Source organism: Neurospora tetrasperma, assembly GCF_000213175.1.
Source record: "Neurospora tetrasperma FGSC 2508 unplaced genomic scaffold NEUTE1scaffold_4, whole genome shotgun sequence".
Classification (NCBI taxonomy): domain Eukaryota; kingdom Fungi; phylum Ascomycota; class Sordariomycetes; order Sordariales; family Sordariaceae; genus Neurospora; species Neurospora tetrasperma.
In genome coordinates this window covers 1,448,792-1,468,533 of record NW_009799102.1, presented here as the reverse complement: position 1 = coordinate 1,468,533, position 19,742 = coordinate 1,448,792, and the positions used below count along the sequence as shown (strand labels likewise).

Sequence of the window (19,742 nt, the reverse complement as noted above, 5' to 3'; positions counted from 1 at the left end):
AATAGTTGAATTTATATTAAATATTAATTATTAATACTTTTATTAATATTATTAACCCTTCTTTTATAATTTTACTACTTTTATTAATAGTATAGATTATAATTTTTTATATTATTTACGGTAGGACTATAGGAATATCGCCTCCTTAGTTTACTTTTTACTGTATTTTAAGTTTCCTATTAGTAATTGGGTATATTTTAGAACGTAGGTAGTTACCTTCCTTCTAATTAATATTTAGGTTATATATTATATATTATAAGTACCCTAAAATTATATCTTTAAATAGCTTTATTTCTATAACGTTGAAACTAACTTCAATTATTTTACTTTCTACTATAATAGGGAGTAATAATGTTTCCCGTCTTATAATTTATATTTCGAAAGGTCCTTTTACTATAAAGGGAACCTTTTTCTTTTTTTAGGGAATTTTTAGTTAGGTAACGAACTTAGGTGAAATAAAATTTAATTGAACTTTAGAATTTACTAATACAAGAGTTTAATAATTTTTCTAATAGGTTACGACTTTAAATTACTAATCCTTTTTCCTTTCTTCTATAGCGGCGACCTTTATAAGCGTTATAGGGTCTCGGATTTTATCTTTCTAATAGCTATATTATTAGATAATTTATTTTATTTAGGGATTTAATTTTTATTAGGCCTTCCTAAAGGCCCTAAACCGTTTCCTAATTCCTAATAATAATTATTAAGAGCGTCCTTTTCCTTAAGTTTAGGCTTATTTAGCGAATAGTATTCCTATAACTATACTAAGTAAGTAATTTTTTTATTTTTAATACTTTCGGTTATATTAATTTATCGGATATAATATATAATTTCTACTTTATATACTTATATTTTCTATTTTATATAAATAAAGTAATTAAATATTAAGTACTATTACTATTAAGGGTCGGCCTTTCCCTATTTTAAATAGGTATAGACGTTATAGGGGTATATAATAAGTCTCTTAAGTATTAATTATTCGTCCATTCGTATAAAGGGATATAGGCTAAATACGAATTATTTATTTATAATAAGGGTAGTTTATAAATTTCTTTAGTTGAAAGTATGTATAACGGGTCTAAGTTGTCCTTACCGATTTAATTTCCTAATAGGCTAGAAACAATTATCCTATTTCTTCCCGAAGTATTCGGGGTAATTATAAATAATATATTAGAATTATAATATTTAATAGTAGGCGAAATAAAAGGGGTATATTTATATAATATTTCCTACAACCGGTTAATATATTTTAAATAGCTCTAGGGTTTATTCTTAAGTAGTTTATAACTTCTTTTTAATAATAATAGTTCGCTTCTTCTAAAAAGCTTTCTATTTTTTATTCTTCCCGCTTTTATCCCGGTAGAATTGCTACGGCTCCGTCTAATACCCTCCGGCGGCCTGGTTGGGGTAGTTATATTAATATAAATTAATAAATTTATAATTGTTAAATCTTTTAGGTATAAATGTTAGGAGTAAAATTAGCGGCGGAGTAATACTTATTACGTATATAATTATAAAGAGAATTCGGTTAGTATTAGGGAGGTTATTAATTTTTTCTTATATTGGGGTTTAGTATATTTATATTTAGGGTATATTATTATCCTATACCTCCCTCTTAAAATCTTTTTTATTAGGTCCTTCCTATTTATATTTGTTATTAGCCTTTTATTAAGCTTCCTAATTAAAGTCTATAATTCTATTTATAACGTTTTCTAAATTGTTCTAGTTATATTTAGTGTTAGTAATTTTAATTATTTTAATTCCTTTTACTATAGCGGTTTCTATTTTCCTCTAATTTAATTATTTAGGTGTATAGTAATTTTTCTTTATATACTTAGTTTTATTATAATTAAAGTATTTAACTTTCGAAAGGTTTTATTTATTTTAATTAATTTAAGTTATATCGATTTTTATAGGTTTTAAATAGGTAGTTTTAGAAAGGTAAATTCCTTAAGTCCTTTTCTTCTTAGTATTAATATAGTAGGTTTTAGAAGGAATAAAGAGAATTACTCTTCCTTTCCTTTCCTATTCCTATTGGAATAGTTAATTGTTAATATGGATAATTATATTAATATATATATTAATAGTCTCGGAACGGTCTTCTTTATAGAGTTTATTTTTAATTCTTTCTTTAAGGCTATTATAGAATAGCTATATTAGCCTATTATTATTAATATTACTACGAAGGGCGTCCTATTTAAAGAATGCAATATAGGTTAAAGTAAATTTAATTTATTGAAGTTAGATTAAACGTTCTTAAATTTAATGAGTTTTACCCTTTTTTCTAAAGATTTGAGTAAGGGCCTTAGTAAATTCGTTATAATTATTTAGAATCTTCTTATTAAAGTCCGAAGTGTAATCCTTATTTTTATAGAAGTTTTTAAAGATAGGCTTATATTAAATAAGGGTTTTATTTACTAGCCTAGTCCCTATATAAATTACCTTATTGAATTTAAAGCTAAATTAATCTCTATAAAAGTAGAAATAAATTTATATTTAAATTAAAAATCCTACGAGAATAGATTACTATTTATTGTATTCTTTAGGTACGGTTAGTTTAAATTTGGAGCGGTTAATAAGCGCAGTATCCTTTCTTACTTTCGCTTTAGGAATATTGGATCCCGTTTCGAATTAAACTTCGAATTGGTAGATACGGTCCTATATAACCTTGAATTATTAGTATATAATAGTAAAGTTCGTAGGGTTACCCTAATAGGTAGGGTCGTTATTATTTCCGGTAATAAATATAGTAAAGCGAAGAAGTACTTTCAATTATTATCCGAAATAGGTTAAAGGGAATAATTAACGTATAACGAACGGTAGTTTAATTTGTTTAAATAAGATAGTTAAAAGTAAAAACTATTAAAATTGTTTAATAAAGCTAAAGGGTTTATAATAAGTATATTTATAATATTAGTTTTAATAATAATAATTAAGTTATATTGATTATTGTCGAATTATTTAATAATCTAAATTCTCTAATCGTCCTTTTATACTTCCCGTATTATTTATTCTATAGCTAGTTTACTTATATTATTATAATACTAATTTACTCTATAAGCCTAGCGTTGGTTTACTATCGTAAGTCCGGAATTAGCTTACTAGTATAAGCCCGGAATTAGTTTACTAGTGTAAGCCCGGAATTGGCTTACTAGTGTAAGCCCTATTTCTAATACCTTTTTTGACCCTGCCCTGGCCTATAGTTATACGAGTTAGCCTTTTTGGGTTGCTTATGCTACTAATGGTCTGGTTAGCCCGTATGCTTGCTTTAAGTTTGTAATACGATACTTCCCCTCCCTAGCCGACGTCCTCGACGGCTTGTTGGTTCTTTACCGAACGACTCTAATAGTTCTTACCTTCAGCTATCTCATTTAGGCAGATTAGACTGCCGTTCGTTACATAACCCCGAAAAAGGTATATAAAATTCTAATTTAGGTTATATAATTATATTTAGTTACTACTAGCGAGAGTAGTAATAAAGGAAAAGTATATCCGATCTTCGCTAATACTCTCGCTAATTATAACTAAAATTATATTAATTTTAGTATTAAAATTAATAAAGAATTGTATAATAAAATTAAAAAAGTTATTAAGGCGCATATAGAGAATAAAAAAAAGTATAAGTATTAATTTACTAATTCTTACTCTTTTTTATAGAGTAAATTTATTCGTAATACTAAAATTACTTTTAATTTAGCCTTTAATAAAAGAAGTTAGGGAAATATTGATTTTACCGACCGTATCCCCTTAAACGCGACCTTACTAACTATTTAATATTCTAATTATAATATTAGCCTCCCCGAATAAATTAGCAGTTTATTAGGAAGATTAAACTACCTTTATTATATTTAAATAGCGCTAATTAAATTAGCTTTAAATAAACTTCTAATAATTAAGAAAATAGTCGACTATATTACTAAAATTAGTAAAGAATTTATTATACCTATTAACTTTATTTCTTGTAAAGAGATTAAAAATATATTAAAATATACCTCTAATATATAATTTATAGTACTAAAGGCGTTGAATAAGTATTAGAATTAAATTATATAGAAAATATAAATACAATTAATAATTCTCTATATTAAATTTAAAGAAATATAAGAACTTTGTATTAAATATTTCCCTCCGACTTCGTTTACTAGTAGGAACCGTATACTTAATACTATCCCTAGTATTACTATTCCTTATAGTATTCGCTCCGGTAATCTTTCACTACTATATATACTCAGTTTAACTAGTTTATTTAATAAATTCTATTCTATAACAGCCTATTCGGATTTTCGCTTCGGTTCTTTACCTACTACCCGCTCCCTTCGCTACAATTACCTCCCTAATACCTAGGAGTAGTAGGATTCTTTATTAGAATATAAATATTTTTATTAAAATATATATTATATAAATAAGAATAAGGAGATAGATAACGAAGAGTTTAACGAGCGTTTAGTACGTTATAATTATAATTACTAAAGGATTATTATTAAATTATCGAATTAAATATTTTATTCGGAGGGTCGTACACTTTATACAATTAGTAATTAATTTAAATATAGATTATTAAATAAAGGTTCTAATAGATAGTAGGATCTTTCATATATATAATTAAATTTAATAATATTACGTAGATAGTGAATACTCTTCTCCTTTTATTAAAAGGGAGATATTATAGGGCATTTTTAGTAAATACCTAAATACTCTATCTTATTATAGTAATTACTTATTAGAGTATATAGTCTATTATATAAGAATATTTGTCCTATCAACCTCTATTAAAGTTAATAGATTATTAATTAATATTATACTAACTTAACGTCTATCTTACTTATACTCAGTAAAGTCGTATACGAGGTCCCAGGTTAAGGCTCGCGATAGCTCTTGTCTTCAATTTCCTTTAATAAGACTATCGTCAATCGTTACGTACTATTGCTCTATCTAGCAACCAGTTGCCCACTCTATCATTCTCTGTTGTCATTACTTGTGAAGCACATCTTCGCGTAACAGTTATTAACTAATTATATATCTATAAAGTATCAACATAATTGCTTGTACTAATACTCCATATTTTGACACTGAGCTCAAACATTACATCTTGCTTCCTACGGTACAGCCTGCTATGAACAAATCTTATACCTCGAGTGCTGTCTTAACTAGCAATTCGCAATCTTGACCTGCGGAACAGAAGGTTAAAGCAAACGATTCCCGTCTGATACAGTAATGACATGTCCAACAGCCCGCCAAGTTAAGCAATCACAACTGCAATCGCGATCAAGTGTCCAATTTAATTCATGGAGAATGAAAAAAGACACCAAGAAGACTGAAGTTCTCAAAGGCGTGCTGACATTCAAGATGACAAGGCAGACGACTGTGTGTGCGAACCTTGATGTCCCGTTATGGAGCTTGGAGACGCGGAGTCACGGGTTCACATGCGATAGTATCGACGGCCTGGAGACGACATGCAGCGCGGTTCAATTCGTGCACCCCCTTCCGCGCGGGTGGACGGGCCCTGTCTAGGACAATCTACGGCGGTTCGTAAAGCTCGATTGGAAGGATTGAGAAGATGGCCGTCGATATCAAAGTCAGGTAAAGGGCTAAAAACTACCCCGCTAGTAGAGACAAACGTGGAACAATCTAGGGTAGATTGCACCAAAGGTAGGTAGCAATTGTAGTCTTTCTTTTTATTATTCCTTTTGGGTAGTAAGCAAGTTCATTCATAATAATAGATAGAATCTGTATGTATTTTGACATCTAAAATTTATATAGCATTTTCAAGCCATAATGGTAGTTTGGTATACAAACAATGCAAATTTGATTCCCGCGAGTATTGTAGTTTCAACCCCTCCTCTTCTTGCCCCCTTGCTGGGCGCCGCCGCCAGTGCTCGCCGCTGCATCACCAGACGACTCCTCCTTCTTGGCGCTGGTACCGGCAAGGAAAGCAGCCATATCAAAGTTCGGCGCCGCCGGAGCGCCACCGCCGCCCATGAGAGCGTTCATGGGGTTCTTCTTCTGATTCTCCTCCCATTCAGCGCGCATTTCGGGGTCCACTGAGGGTACTGTTAGCAGCAATTACTTGGAGAGGCGGGAAAGAAGAAGCACACGTACTGTTCTCAACCAGCTTCGGCATGCCAAGGAAGATGACCATGCTGACCAAACCGAGAAGAATCATGGGGTTGCGGAGGATCGAAAGAATGGAGACTATAGAGTTCAATGCGGTTAGTATGTCAATCACCATCATGAAGTACGGCTCCCCCGTTGCAACACTCACATTTACTCCTCTCCATGAAATACCCCTTTTCTCCCAACACCTTCGCCCCAAACACCACACCTCCATCCCTCCCGTTTTTCAGCGTCTGCCTCGGCGCCTCCTCTCCCTTGTTATCCCAATCGTTACCCCGATACGTCTGCCACGCCTTCACCTCCAGCTTGACGTTGCCGTGTCCGTCCCCTTCCTCGAGCACGCCGTCCAGGGTGGGCGCCACGTCCACCCGCAGCGGAGCAAACGCGTGCGTCGCGCAGTGGATGTCCAGCAAGTACGAGCCCTGCGTGACGTTCCTGAAAACAAGCGTGTTGGCAACGCTGAGGGGGGCTGACTTGGTCTGTCCAAAGGTCGAGAGCGTGCCATGCGTTGAGGGAGGGAAGACGAAAAGCTTGCCACTGACATCACCAGGAGGGGCGGATGGGAGGGAAATGGTTATTGAGGTCTGCGGGAGGTGTTGAGCGAGCGCTGCTAGGGCGGTCGAGGCCGAGCCCAGGAAGGCGAGGGTGATGGTGACGAGTTGCATGTTGGAGTTGGGCCGATTATCGAGTTGTCGAATTTGGTTGTTTACCCGCTCTGCATACTCGAGAGAATCAAGACGACAATGAGTGCGATCACGACAAGATGGAGGAAAAGTGGTGATGCGCGCCGGATGCTTGACGTAGGTTGTATGGTAGAGGTCGCGGTCGGGGATGCACAAAAGCGACGTTTGGGTGGAGTTTTGGGCTTGGGGGAAGCTCTTAGAGGTACAAGTAGCTGTGACGAAATGGCGTAACGGGTGCGGCTCTGAAGGGACCGTGCAGGGGTTTTGATTGGCGCTGCGAGTGACACGCTCTGGGACATTTCTACACTACCTAGGTAGAGAGCCTACCACCACGAAGGGCAACAAATACCTAGTAGTAGTATCATAATGGAGCCGACATAAAGCATCATCGAATGGCTATGATTGAACCAACCATAGTAGTTTATAATTCATACACAAAAGGGATGAGAGTCAACGACATGTCAAGATATCAAAACAGCACCTCAGCTAAGCACCAGAACCAGCATCAGCACCAACACCAACAAGCAAAGTGCAAACGATAAGTGTCCAGCTCAGATCAAAAGGCAGGTAGATTCATGCACACAAAACTCCAACAACGCTGATGATGACAACGACAGCACATCCTTGGCCTTCCCAACTCCCTTTCTATAGCTTGGCCTTGTTCTGCGCAGCAGCGTTGATCTCCTCGTACATGCGGTCGATTTCGGCCCTGAACTTCCTGGCGGCCTGAGGACGCTTGAGTTTGAGACTGTGTTTGTGCATGTTAGTATCCTGCCCGAGTTCTTCACGCATGTTGTTGTAGTAGGATGACCAGAATCAGGACTTACGTTGGCGTCAAAAGCTCATTCTCAATCGTAAACGGCTCAATATCCAAATAAACATTCTTGACCTTCTCGTAGCTGTTGAACTTGTGGTTCTTGCCAATGCCATCCAGCAGTTTGAGGAAAGCCGTCTTGACACGGGGATCGTTGGCGGACTGCTTCAGCTCTTCAAGGTTTTCAGGGGCAATGTTCTTCTTGAGTATCCTGCTGGCATAGGGCGCGAAGGTGACGGGGTCGATTCCAAAGATGGCCACCAGGCTGGACTCCTTGGGATCGCCGTGCACAAACGCCATGGCAATCAGGTTGGTGCTGGCCATGTATACGTTCTCGATACGCTCGGGCGAGATGTACTCGCCCTGCGCCAGCTTGAGCACGTTCTTCTTGCGGTCGATGATCTTGAACCGGCCCATGCTGTCGACTTCGACGATGTCACCCGTGTGGAACCAGCCGTCCGCTTCAACCACCTTGGCGGTTTCTTCCGGGTTCTTGTAATACTCCTTAAACATGATGGGACCGCGCATGAGCAGCTCGCCGCGGGGGTGCGGCTTGTCGTCGATAGTGTAGTCGTAGTCTGGCACGGACTCGATGCAGAGCTCGACACAGGGGCAAGGGGGGCCAATGTTGCCGGTGGAGAAGTCGCCGGGAACCTGGGCGGTGCCCGTGGCGTACGACTCGGTCATGCCGAAGCCTTGGACGAAATCGTTGCCGAAGGCGGCGCGGAGGAACTGGTGCACGTCAGGGTCGAGCTGGGCGGAACCGCTGACCATGGTGCGGGCGCGGTCGAGGCCCACGCCCTTGAGAACCTTCTTGGTCCAGATGCGGTCATACAGGAAGTGCTTGTTGGTGGCCTTGCCGGCAGGCAGGGCCATGCTCTGCTTCTTGGCCTCCACAACGTAGCGGGACAGGGTGCCCTTGAAGCCGTCGGCGTCGATGGTGGCGGCCTGCACAGCGCTGCTGATGCGGTTGTACAGACGCGGGACGGACATGAGGCCGGTCGGGCGCAGGATCTTCATGTCCTCGACCAGGCCAGCGATGTCGCCATGGAAGTAACCGATGCTAGCGCCCTCGGTCAAAGCGGTCTGGTCGGCCATGCGACCGTAAATGTGCGCCAGGGGAAGGTAGGAGATGTGGATATCGGAGGAGAGGATGCTCTGCATCGAGCGGGCAGCAGTAATACCGGCCACACCCTGAGCATGGGTGATCAGGACACCCTTCGGGTCGCCAGTGGTGCCCGAGGTATAGTTGATGGTCAGAACATCCTCACGCTTGGGAGGCTTCATAGAGAGGCCCGACTTGACACCCAGCGCCTCAACCTCATCGATGGAGAAGATCCTGATGCCCACGTTGGAAGCGGCGGCATTGAGCAGCTCGCGCTTAGTGTGGCCAGCAGGCTCACCAGCATCCAGAGGATCCAGGGAGATAATGAGCTTCAAGGTTGGGCAACGCGGCGCGACCTTGAGGAGGGTCGGGATATGGGGCACAGAGCATGCAATGGCAGTAAGGCCACTGTGGTTGATGATGTACTCGGTGGTCTCGGGACCAAGAGTCTCGTAAAGAGAGATGGGGAACAGGGACTGGGAGAGGAGCGCAAGCTCTGTGATGCTGTTAGCATACCTCGTGCATCATCCACGTGCACGGCGCATTGTGTCCAAGTACTTGCCAGTGATCTGCCACTCGGGACGGTTCTGCGCCCACAAACCAACGCCATACTTCTCCTCGGTGAAGCCGATGGACTTGTGGATGGCGACAATGCCGGCGCCAAAGTTCTTCCTCCGCTCAGCAACCTCCCTGTAAGTGATCCAGACATACTTGGGCTCGTAGGTCTTGGTGGCAGCGTTCCATGGGCGCCATCCCAGGCACTTTTTGTTGGGCACCTTCTCAACTGATGCTTCAAAGAGATCGTGAACCGTCTGGTGAGCCGGGTCGAAGGTCTCGAGGAGAGGGCTGTTGACGAACTTCCAATGACGATAAACTGCCGTACGGTTCGGTCGCTGTGTTCCGGGAACAGGCAGGGCGTAGGGGGTCCCGGGAGGTGGCGGTTCTGCAATCGACTTGATATAAGCCGCGGTATCTTGTGTGGGCGCCATGGTTGATTACAGAAGAGGACGGACTGGGTCGCGTAGTAGTACTGTGCCGGCCAAGGAAGGAAATAATACGTATCGCAAGAGGCGCACACTGAGGTTATCGCCAACACCGTCACCGACACTTGGAAAGGTAACAAAGGGGGTTGACGGGCGCAAAAAGAAGGTCACGGTTGCTTGCTCGAGTTGGAGGGTATGGTGCTGCTGGAGAGAAACACTTGAGAAAGAGAAGAGGACTAGAGAAACAAGGGAAAACGACGTCGCAACATCAAAGAAGCAACGATGGACGGCTAACTGGAAGGCGTTCCCCTTTTCGAACATTCAATGGAGCCAAGGTGGTCCTGAGCCGAGTGTGACGAAGAGCGGAGTCCGATCCAGTCTGATGCTTAGTCTGGGGGCCGGTCCGTGGTCAATCTTTTGGTTACTTGGGATTGGTTGTCTGGAGACTTTGGCAAAAGGTACTTCGTCTCGACTTTGAAAAGTGCCGCGGCTCTTTTGGAGTTTTTGGAAGCCCAGGGATGATGCATGCCGTTCCGAAGTCCAATCGGGATCTATGTCCAACCACGGATCCATTGGATAGAGTCTCACCAGGAGAAGAAGTGGCAGTCCCATCTTGAGATCTTATTTTGTTTACCACTTACTTGGTCAGTTCTTATACTTGTCATGAATATTCCGAGTAGAGCTAAACACTGACAGACAGAGATACAAATGTACACTATGGTACTCTGTATCTGGCCATGGTGGTGTAGACATGCCGGTGATCCAATGATGTGAAGAGTGGGAAACATGAATGAAAAGTGCCCGCTGGCCATGACGATCGGGGACCCTCCACACTAAAAACAAGCCGAGGCTCACTAGACCCGCCGGGGTCAGGTGGACCAGTGGCGGCAGCCAAATGGGCTTCCTTTTAGTGCCGTCCTCTCCATGTTAACGATGGACATGCAATGGAAGCACTCCAGCCAATCATCATCCACCATTCCATCCAGCAATGCCATTTCATGCGCTTCGCTGTCTGTCGTCTGGAGTCTGAATGAGTCTTGGGGACGCGGGATTCTGCCAAACCCGTCCGATCCGCCCGATAAGTGCCTGCGGTGTGCATACAGACGGCTATGATCATCATCAACATCATTATCATCATCATCATCACACGTACAGGTTTATCACGGTAACCTTTCAACCTGTGCTGTGTGCTTTCTGCCTGTGATGCTCTGCGGTTCATTGACAGCCATTCCGTATCATGTTTAACGGCCTGTCACATGGGTTGGAATCCAGCGATTTCGTTCTGGGGAAGCTCTTGTCGAGCGGGGTTCTTCCCCAAATCTTTCCATTCCCTGACGGAGGAACCCTGATCAAACACGGGGCTGTTCTCTTGGCATTTTGTGGGGATGGATTCGTGAACCTTGTTGCCAAAAGCTTGGAGTGTGAGTTCGTCCGTCTCATCCAATACAGGAAGAGAGAGGGGATCATGTTGCACATATAGAAGCCTGATGCCGGACAGACAGACTTATCATGTGGTCTCGACAGTCAAATTCCGAGCTGATGGTAATGGAGATCCCACCGTCTCTCCCCTCCCCCCTTCCCCCCCTTCCTTCCGAGCAAAAAAGAAAATAAAAATAAAAATTCCATCCTGTCAGGCGGCTTCAACTCAGTCGACTCCAACAAAAGCGGAAAATTTCCATCGTCTGACAGCGGCCACATCGCTTTATACATGGATCCGAGAATGTCATGGCAATATTGATTTATCTCTATCAACCATGGAAAGGAATTTCTTAACCATTTGTCTTTGTTCCGCGGCCCGCACGGACGGGTTCACCTCCTTTTTTTTTTTTTTTTTTTTTTTCTTCTTCTCCTGTCACAGGGTCACTTCTGACACGATTCATGGCTGACACACATCATCGTCCACTTGAAAGAACGAAGCTCTTGTCCTGCCAAGTCGCAACTGAGCAAGCATTGCCGCAAGCGACTTTCCAGAAGTCAATAAAGAAAGGGGGGGAAAGGAGGATAAAGTGAGCTTCGAGGACTAAGCCGGGCCTATGTCTCTTGTTGCCTTGGCAATGGCGATCATACTACATAGCGGTATGTGAAGGACTCTATTCCCCTTCCCCTTTTGGATGTTCAGGGGCCTTACAGGGTGTTGCCATTGGCTCAGGGCCTCCTGGGCGCGACCTCAGCGCTACGACACGGAGCTCACCCCGTGTGCAACCTGCCTGTAGGTGTAGTGTAGTGTAGGAACCATGTTTCATGATGGCTTCATTTATATGTGACCGAAGTTTGGTCAGGTAGTATTCGAGATTTCAAGATCGGTTCAGCCGGGCGGTAACTGGGCAATGATCCAGAAGATCTCGTTGTTGGAACGGCGTAGGGGGAAAAGAACAGCCTGGGCCTCGATAAGCGATCTTGAGCTGAATGGGCTCCAAAAGCTTCTTTTCTTGCCCTTGTGTTGGTCTGTAACCTTTCTCTCTGTTTATTTATCCCTTTCTATCTCTCTTCTGCCTCATTCTTCACAGCAGGTCTGATCTTCTCTATTTGTGATACCCTTTGCCTGGAGCTTTTCTCTTTCTTTAATATAACTTCATTTTGCCCGGTGCATTTTCTTGACCTCCATCACCACGTCTACCCCGCGAGTCAGTATCAGAAAGCCAGAAAAAAGAAAAGGAAAGGGAAGAGAAAACAAAACATCTCATAATGGGCTTCAGCATCCTTCTTCCTATCAGAGTCTTTCAGGCAACCTTCTCTATAGTCATCATAGGCCTTTCAGGCTTCGGTAAGTTCAGCATCATCAATCAACGGATGGAAAAGCAACCAAGAGTCAAAGCTAACAAGTACTTCCTTTCTCCAGTCGCACATTGGTACAACACAAACACAGCCTACCTCCCCCCCTCGCCAATCAGTTTCCTCCTCTTCTGCGGCGTCTACTCCCTGCTCTCGGTTCTCTACCTCGGCCTCGTTAGCAAGCTCTTCCCCAAGACCGCTAATCCCTACGCCGTTCTCTCGCTCGAGATCACCAATCTGTTATTTTGGTTGGCCGGCTTCGCCTCCCTTTCCGTTTTCCTCAGCAAGCTTCTCTTCTGCCGCGGTAGTGTTTGCGGCGCTGCAAGAGCGGACGTCGGGATAGGTGCTTGCTTATTCGTCAGCTGGATCGTCACCGTGGCCCTGCTAGCCAGGGACGCCATCAGGTCGGGGGGCTTCGAGGGGTTCAGAAACCACGTCGGTTTCCTGAGGCACAGACGGAGCGGAAGTGGAAGTCATCATCGGTCTCCTTCCAGGGGGTCGATGGTGGGGATGTCAGCCAAGCACCCTATGCCGCTGCCAACGGCCATGATGACGAAGAAGGAGGGGGGGTATTCCCAGGTGTCGCTGGCTTGAAGACGTTGGTGGTTGTGGCTAAGTTGCATGAGCATAAGAAGGAGGAGTTGAAGAAACAGACAAGACGACATAGAGCTACACCCTCCATGGAGATGGTAACGAAGAAGGTCGTTGGTGCTTGGGATCGGAGAGGGGCGAAAGAAAGCCTCGTTCCCGTCTAAGGCCGTGCCCGGGCAGGTAGGGTTAATAAGGAAGTCATGAGGTCACGCTATCACGAGCGAGGTTTCTTCAGCTGGACTGAACCATTTCATGTATTATTCACATCAGGAAACCCGGGCGCGGTTGTTGCGCTGGGTTAATATGGGAGCAGGGGTGAGGCTCAAGGCACTAGCGTTTGGTAGCACTTTAAAACACAGCGGTCGTTGGTCGACAGAGTAGATGTTCTGATAGCAACAAAATTCTGAATAAGTGTACTTCTGGTAACTATTCCAGCCCACAAACTATAGAGCATTTCCAAACCTGAAAGTTATACGTGCCGTTGATCTTTCAGTAAATAGTTCTTCATCATGACCACATGCGAGATCGGACGCAGAACCGGCGTACTGGAAGCAAAGCGCACGAGTATGTATTCTCGTCAGGAATTTACATTTACCCTTCTTTGTGATATCTCAATGGGAACGATGTGGGCTTGCTTCCTGTCGTTTGTCTGTTCTTGTTTGACGACATTAGCAGAGGTCTGTCAGAGGATAAGGTAAACCCTCAACGGTTAGGATAGAGGTACAAAAGTGATCGACACTCTTCAATCCAGCCGTGGTTTAGGTTTGTTGCCGTGATAAAAGCCATAGATGACGAACAGGTCTCAGCTGAGCGTTGTCTGGGTTGAAGTTATTGCCCTCCACCTCCTAGTAGCAGGCGAGGTAGGATAGGATAGGACTTTGACACAGCTCAGGGAGGGGTAAAACTTTCCACCTACAAACCTCAGCATCACTTCTTAACATCACATGATATTTCCACCTCTTCCTGAACCCAGGACAGCAAAACAAATCACGGACAAAACTGTTATTTTCAAAATACAGGTACCTGGGGAGCTGGGTCAGAAGTTCATGTAGGCCGTTGATCGGCCTAGTTGCCCCGCATTGCGTGCTTGAGCTGCTGGAGACTCAACCCCACACTTTTCCCAATTGGGACAGCACAGGTATCTCTACGTCTCAGGGCCCTCAAGGTACCCAGTACCTGTAGATCGCCATCAACCCCAACCGACGTTTTGCGTGTATTAATGAGGGCAGAACGCGTGATCATCAGCTAATGGAGACTCAAGATCGGACGAAGCCACAGCATGATCAGGTACCAAATACCTCAACCTCTGCATGTCCGGCCGGAGTCAGTTTTGGACCAGCTATGCGGCGAGACAAAGAGTAGAAGAAGAAGACATTACCCGAATCCCAATAGATCCTGAATCCCGTCTTGAATCCCCTTCCGTTCATTCACCTCTTCGTCCTCTTTCCTTCCTCTCATAGAGCCCATATCTGATCCTGTCAACCGAAGAGCCCCGAGGTTCCGAACTACTTACCTCTAGTTCTCGCCACTTCTGACCTGACTACTCTGCTGCATCACCATCATCACAACCATGAGCCATCACTTTGAGACTCTCCAGGTCCACGCGGGGCACGTTGAACATGTCTCCAGGCTGTGTCGGGATCTCTTCCCGATAGATCATTGACTGACATTCATCCTAGCCAGGAGCCCGACCCGGCAACTAAATCCCGTGCTGTACCAATCTACGCCACTTCTGTAAGTCGACAATATCTCGCCTACGAGGCATACGAGCTCAAGGGGGGCAAAAATGTTGACCAGTCAAGTCGTATGTTTTTAATGACAGCGCTCACGGGGCGCGACTGTTCGGGCTCAAGGAGTTTGGAAACATCTACTCCAGAATCATGAAGTGAGCCAAAGCAAGAAAACTTGAACCGAAGTCGAAACAAGTGTTCTAACACTGGTACCAGCCCTACCGTTGATGTCTTTGAGAAGCGCATAGTTGCCCTTGAGGGAGGGCTGGCAGCAATCGCTACTGCAAGCGGTCAAGCAGCTCAGTTCATGGCGATTTCTGGGGTCGCCTGCGCCGGTGATAACATTGTTTCGACCTCCAACCTGTACGGTGGTACCTACAACCAGCTTAAAGTCATGCTCCCCCGCTACGGCATCCAGACCAAGTTTGTCACTGGTGACAAGCCCGAGGACCTTGCCGCAGCCATTGATGAGAAGACTAAAGCTGTCTATCTCGAGAGCATTGGCAATCCCCGCTATAACATCCCCGACTTCGAGGCCATCACCAAGCTTGCCCACGAGAAGGGCGTCCCTGTTATCGTGAGTTTAACAGTTGTCTACTACATGCTCACCGGAGAACGTTTGCTAATTTCGGCTCTCCCTAGGTCGACAACACTTTCGGTGCTGGCGGCTACTTTGTCCAACCGTTACAATTCGGTGCTGATATCGTCGTGCACTCAGCGACCAAGTGGATCGGAGGACACGGAACAACGGTCGCGGGCGTAATAGTGGATAGCGGTAGGTTCGACTGGGGCAAGCACGCCGACCGGTTCCCCCAGATGGTTGAGCCGTCCGAGGGTTACCACGGGCTCAAGTTCTGGGAGACCTTTGGTCCCATGGCCTACATCACCCGCGTGCGTGTCGAAATTTTGCGGGATCTAGGCGCGTGTCTCAACCCGTTTGCCGCTCAGCAGCTCCTCCTCGGTCTCGAGACGCTGTCGCTCCGCTGCGAACGGCACGCCCAGAACGCACTCGCGCTGGCCCGCTATCTCGAGAAGAGCCCGTACGTGAGCTGGGTGTCGTACCCGGGGCTCGAGAGCCACGGGTCGCACGAGAACGCCAAAAAGTACCTCAAGCGCGGTTTCGGCGGCGTGCTTAGTTTCGGCGTCAAAGGCGGCGCTTCGGCTGGCAGCCAGGTTGTCGATGGCTTCAAGCTCATCTCTAATCTAGCCAATGTCGGTGATTGTAAAACACTGGCTATCCACCCTTGGTCCACCACGCACGAGCAGCTGACGGACGAGGAGAAGATCAGCTCGGGTGTCACGGAGGATCTGATTCGCATCTCGGTTGGCATTGAGCATATTGATGATATAATTGCGGACTTTGATCAGTCCTTTGCAAATGCGGCGGCGACTTCGGCCAAGGAGGAGGGTGAGAAGGGCTTGGTGGTTGGTCAGGGCAAGGTTGAGGAGGCTGCACCTACTGTTATCTAAGTGATACCCCTTTGAGATTTGGGAAAGCGTTGTTCTTTTGAATTGATAGCGACAGAATAACTTATTCCCCCTTTGCAAATGTTGTTGGGCCGCAATGAAGTGTCTGGGAATGTAATTACTGATTGAAAGTTTAGGCGTCAAGCCAAAATTGCCAATCGGATAGGTTCGCCCAAGTGTCCTTGGTCAGAATTTAATGGTAACTAGAGTATACTACTGTGTATGCAGGTAATTTGAATGACTTCCATTTTGAGGACCACAATTTCGCACAATAACAGACGAAAAGGGTGTCTCGAAAGAGCCAAAAACATGCTTTTTGCATTCATTTATTGCGCATAGCTTAGATGTGTTCCTAGGTATCTCATTCCATCTACTCTTTGTCTATATCCATTCCGTAGTAAAACGCCTTTTGGGTACCTTATGATCGGGGATAACCAGAAAAAGACACACGCTCCTTATCTTCCATACCTTATCATACATCCACACCCGCAACCCAATCCATCCAACCATCTACTAGTTCTGCTCTTTTACCTCTAACTACTCACTCACTGACCACCACCACTACCAGCAGCAGTAGCAAGCTTCTCCCTAGCCATCCTCTTCTTCTCTTTCTTAACACCCTTCATAGCCTTCCTCGGCCTCTTTCTGCCATCCGACTTGGGTTCGTTCAACAGCCATGCGCCCATAGGCGGTCTAGACCCGATGAACTTGCCTTCGGGGCTGTAGACATCGATGATGGGCCAGTTGAGCTTGATTTCTTCTTCCTCGTCTTCCTTCTTTTTCCTCTGCTTGTATTCCTCTTCCGTCTCTTCTACTACTTCTGCGTCTTTAAGACGGGGCGGGGCCAGTGGGTCCTCTTCGTCTTCCGACTTAGGTGCAGGTTTAGGCTTGGGCTTGGGTTCGTCGTTGGGGTCGGAAAGATCGAGGTGGTCTAGTCGGAAGGGATCTTGGAAGGCGGAAGAGGACTTTCTGGATTTGGAAGGGGATGGAAGGGGATCGGTCCAGTATTCTTCCTTCTTTACAGTTTCGTTCGTGTTCATAGTTTCGGGAGTTTCCTCTTCTTCCATTTCGATTTCCTCCTCAGGCTGCTCGTCTCTGTACGGGTTGTACTGCAAACTCTTGGCCCTGACCTGCGCGACAACCTCCACCCATCCGACACCCTCGATCAGGATGTCAATCGACAGCACACGGAACGGCAGGCTATCAACCTTGAACCCGCAGGCGTTCTTCCTCGTCAACGGCCCGCTGCGCTGCTTCGTCACGTCGTACTTGAGCGCAAACGAGCCGGCATGCTTGATCTTCTCGGCCGTCTCGGGGAGCGCAATGTTCTCCACGTTGGGCCTGTCCTCCCGCAGTTCTTGCACCGCAATGGCTTTTTCGGTTCCCGTAACATGCGCCTCGATGGGCGTGAAGGAGTAGGCGAGGAAGGTGACGTCTGGGGTCTTGGGCGTGATGCGGATGAAGCCACCGACCAGCAGGGATTGACCGGGCTTGAGGACGGCCTGCTCAGGGATAACACGCATCTTCATGACGAGATCAGCACGCTTCTCGGGCTTGATGTAAAGTTCCAGGTCGCCGCGAGATAGACCGGGTAGGTCGATTAGTTCGCCCTTGCCGTTGCCGAAGGGGACGCGGACTGGAGAGGCGGTGGTACCTGGTAGGTCAGAAACGATGGGCATGGCTGGATAGTTAGTTTCTGGCTGGGCGGGCGGGAGGAGGGCATCATCGCCCTCGTCCAACTTGCCGTATGTGATGTTATTATTGCGAAAGGCGGGGAGAACAGGAAGCTTTTGATTTTCTTGCCAGTTCATGCGACCCTGAGGGAAGATATCGTGGAAGAGCCGGCTCTTGCCTACGTTTACCCGCCCAACCATCCAGTTGGCACCGCCATGCTCAAAGATCTCTTCCTTGAGTTCCTTTGTCCACCAATTCCGACGTGCGCTGACACACACGACGTTGCCGAGTCTGACCCTATTGCCAATTCGGCCGAGCGCTTGGCGCAATGTCTCGACCAAGTATGGCTTCAGCCTATCCACCTGCTCCTTTTTGGGCGCAAGCAGATCCGATCTGGTGATAATGAAGCTCAAGTTTATCTGGCGACCGGCATGCCATGTCTCGGACTTTGCTCTTCTGTTCCTCGACCGAATTGGCAGGGTGCCCACTAGTCGCTCGAGCTTGGGAATCAGGGACATGGGGAAGTCAGCGGCGTCAACAACGTGGTACACATGGTTGTATTTGTATGGCGATTCTTCGATGGTGGCTCTGAGAGAGTCAATGCCGGGATGGAAGATGGAGTTGCCCTTGCGGTGATGGATCAATTCGTGGCAGCGATCGCAAAGGGGAGGGTGGGGAGGACCCTCGGGTTCGGGGGACGTCTTGTTTGCTTGGTAGTCTCTAGGCAGCAAAGACTTCAGGTCAACACCTCTCCGTTCCAGTTCCTCCATATCAATGTTCTTGAGCACATCTTCAATGACCCGATCTGAACTGCGTATGACTTTTCTTTTCTCTGGTTCGATGAGGCCCAAATATTCCTTCACAGCCTTGCGCGACAGGTCAAAGTAGCCTGCTTGTTCTGGAACTGTCGTTTGTGACAGAGCTCCGCAGCCTGTACACTGAATCGGGAGGGTTCGTATTGGCTCTTTCTCGGCGTGAAGAGGTTCGGTCGGGGTATGAGCCTCGGGGCTTGGTTCAGTATGAAGTCTTCGGCATTGAATCGAGGGGATAGCGTGGTTAGAGCGACGAGGGCTTTGGCCGATGTTCGCGACTGGTCGGAAGGCAGGACAGAGATAAAGAGGAAGCTTGGCCGCTGCGTTCGAGGTCGTGGTACATCGGTCGAGACAGAAGGCTCTGGACAGCCACCTGGAACTGAGGGTGCGCCCGGGTTGTAATGGCATGACGTCGTTCTCGGGTTGGCCGTTGCAGCTCTATGAGACTGTCGTGAGGGTGGATGAGTAAAGATATCCAGAAACCTAAAAGTTCCGCCGGCCTAAATTAGTAGGTAGTTGATTGGGGTCCAAAACTCTGCCTGACGATTTCATCTGATGAACACCGGAGGGAAAGAAACAAATGGGGACCAATGCTCCTGGACCTCGCCGCTCTTCCACCAGCGTCCCAAATCATATCGAACCCTTCCATTCGACTCGGCTTCGTTGCGACCGAACTTTTTAGTGGGTCTTTGCAAATGCCCCGTCGTTTCAATTGGCACTCAGGTCGCGGGACTTCTTGGGCCCCACACTCTGCGATTGGGCTTCCGGCAGGCAATGATGCCGGGCGGTGAGTGCTCCAAGAGCGTTGACGGGCCGGCAAAAAATCGACGGGCCCATGTCGCGGCATGGCGTTGAGGTCGTCGCTCGGTGAGTGCAGTGTTGACCCGAACTGCGACTCCAATCTCCAAGTCCCGCCTAGGCCTATCTCTCAGGAACTGTCCCCAGTAAACGCACCTTTGTTTGCTCGTGCCCACTGCAGCAACCTCTCCGGCTCGAC

The 19,742-nt window shown here is 45.8% G+C and overlaps 5 protein-coding genes across 5 annotated transcripts; 2 read left to right on the top strand and 3 right to left on the bottom strand.

The window, feature by feature from the left end:
• Window positions 1-5,715: 5,715 nt before the first annotated feature.
• Window positions 5,716-6,958, bottom strand: NEUTE1DRAFT_83705 (uncharacterized protein; the record flags this gene model as incomplete). Its single annotated transcript, XM_009853753.1, has 3 exons — window positions 5,716-6,041; window positions 6,100-6,192; window positions 6,263-6,958. The coding sequence occupies 3 exons, from the start codon at window positions 6,777-6,779 to the stop codon at window positions 5,830-5,832; spliced, it is 822 nt and encodes a 273-aa protein (XP_009852055.1).
• A 221-nt stretch (window positions 6,959-7,179) lies between these two features.
• On the bottom strand, window positions 7,180-9,705 carry NEUTE1DRAFT_65022 (uncharacterized protein; the record flags this gene model as incomplete). Its single annotated transcript, XM_009853752.1, has 3 exons — window positions 7,180-7,545; window positions 7,625-9,220; window positions 9,275-9,705. The coding sequence occupies 3 exons, from the start codon at window positions 9,703-9,705 to the stop codon at window positions 7,443-7,445; spliced, it is 2,130 nt and encodes a 709-aa protein (XP_009852054.1).
• Window positions 9,706-12,384: 2,679 nt separating this feature from the next.
• Window positions 12,385-13,133, top strand: NEUTE1DRAFT_122997 (uncharacterized protein; the record flags this gene model as incomplete). Its single annotated transcript, XM_009853751.1, has 2 exons — window positions 12,385-12,463; window positions 12,539-13,133. 2 exons carry the CDS (start codon window positions 12,385-12,387, stop codon window positions 13,063-13,065), a joined length of 606 nt encoding a protein of 201 aa, XP_009852053.1.
• A 1,406-nt stretch (window positions 13,134-14,539) lies between these two features.
• Window positions 14,540-16,337, top strand: NEUTE1DRAFT_65014 (O-acetylhomoserine; the record flags this gene model as incomplete). The annotated part of the gene is made up of 5 exons (XM_009853750.1): window positions 14,540-14,694; window positions 14,749-14,796; window positions 14,885-14,947; window positions 15,009-15,369; window positions 15,435-16,337. The coding sequence occupies 5 exons, from the start codon at window positions 14,633-14,635 to the stop codon at window positions 16,260-16,262; spliced, it is 1,362 nt and encodes a 453-aa protein (XP_009852052.1).
• Window positions 16,338-16,651: 314 nt separating this feature from the next.
• Window positions 16,652-19,156, bottom strand: NEUTE1DRAFT_65011 (uncharacterized protein; the record flags this gene model as incomplete). Its single annotated transcript, XM_009853749.1, has 1 exon — window positions 16,652-19,156. The coding sequence occupies one exon, from the start codon at window positions 19,151-19,153 to the stop codon at window positions 16,805-16,807; it is 2,349 nt and encodes a 782-aa protein (XP_009852051.1).
• Window positions 19,157-19,742: the final 586 nt, after the last annotated feature.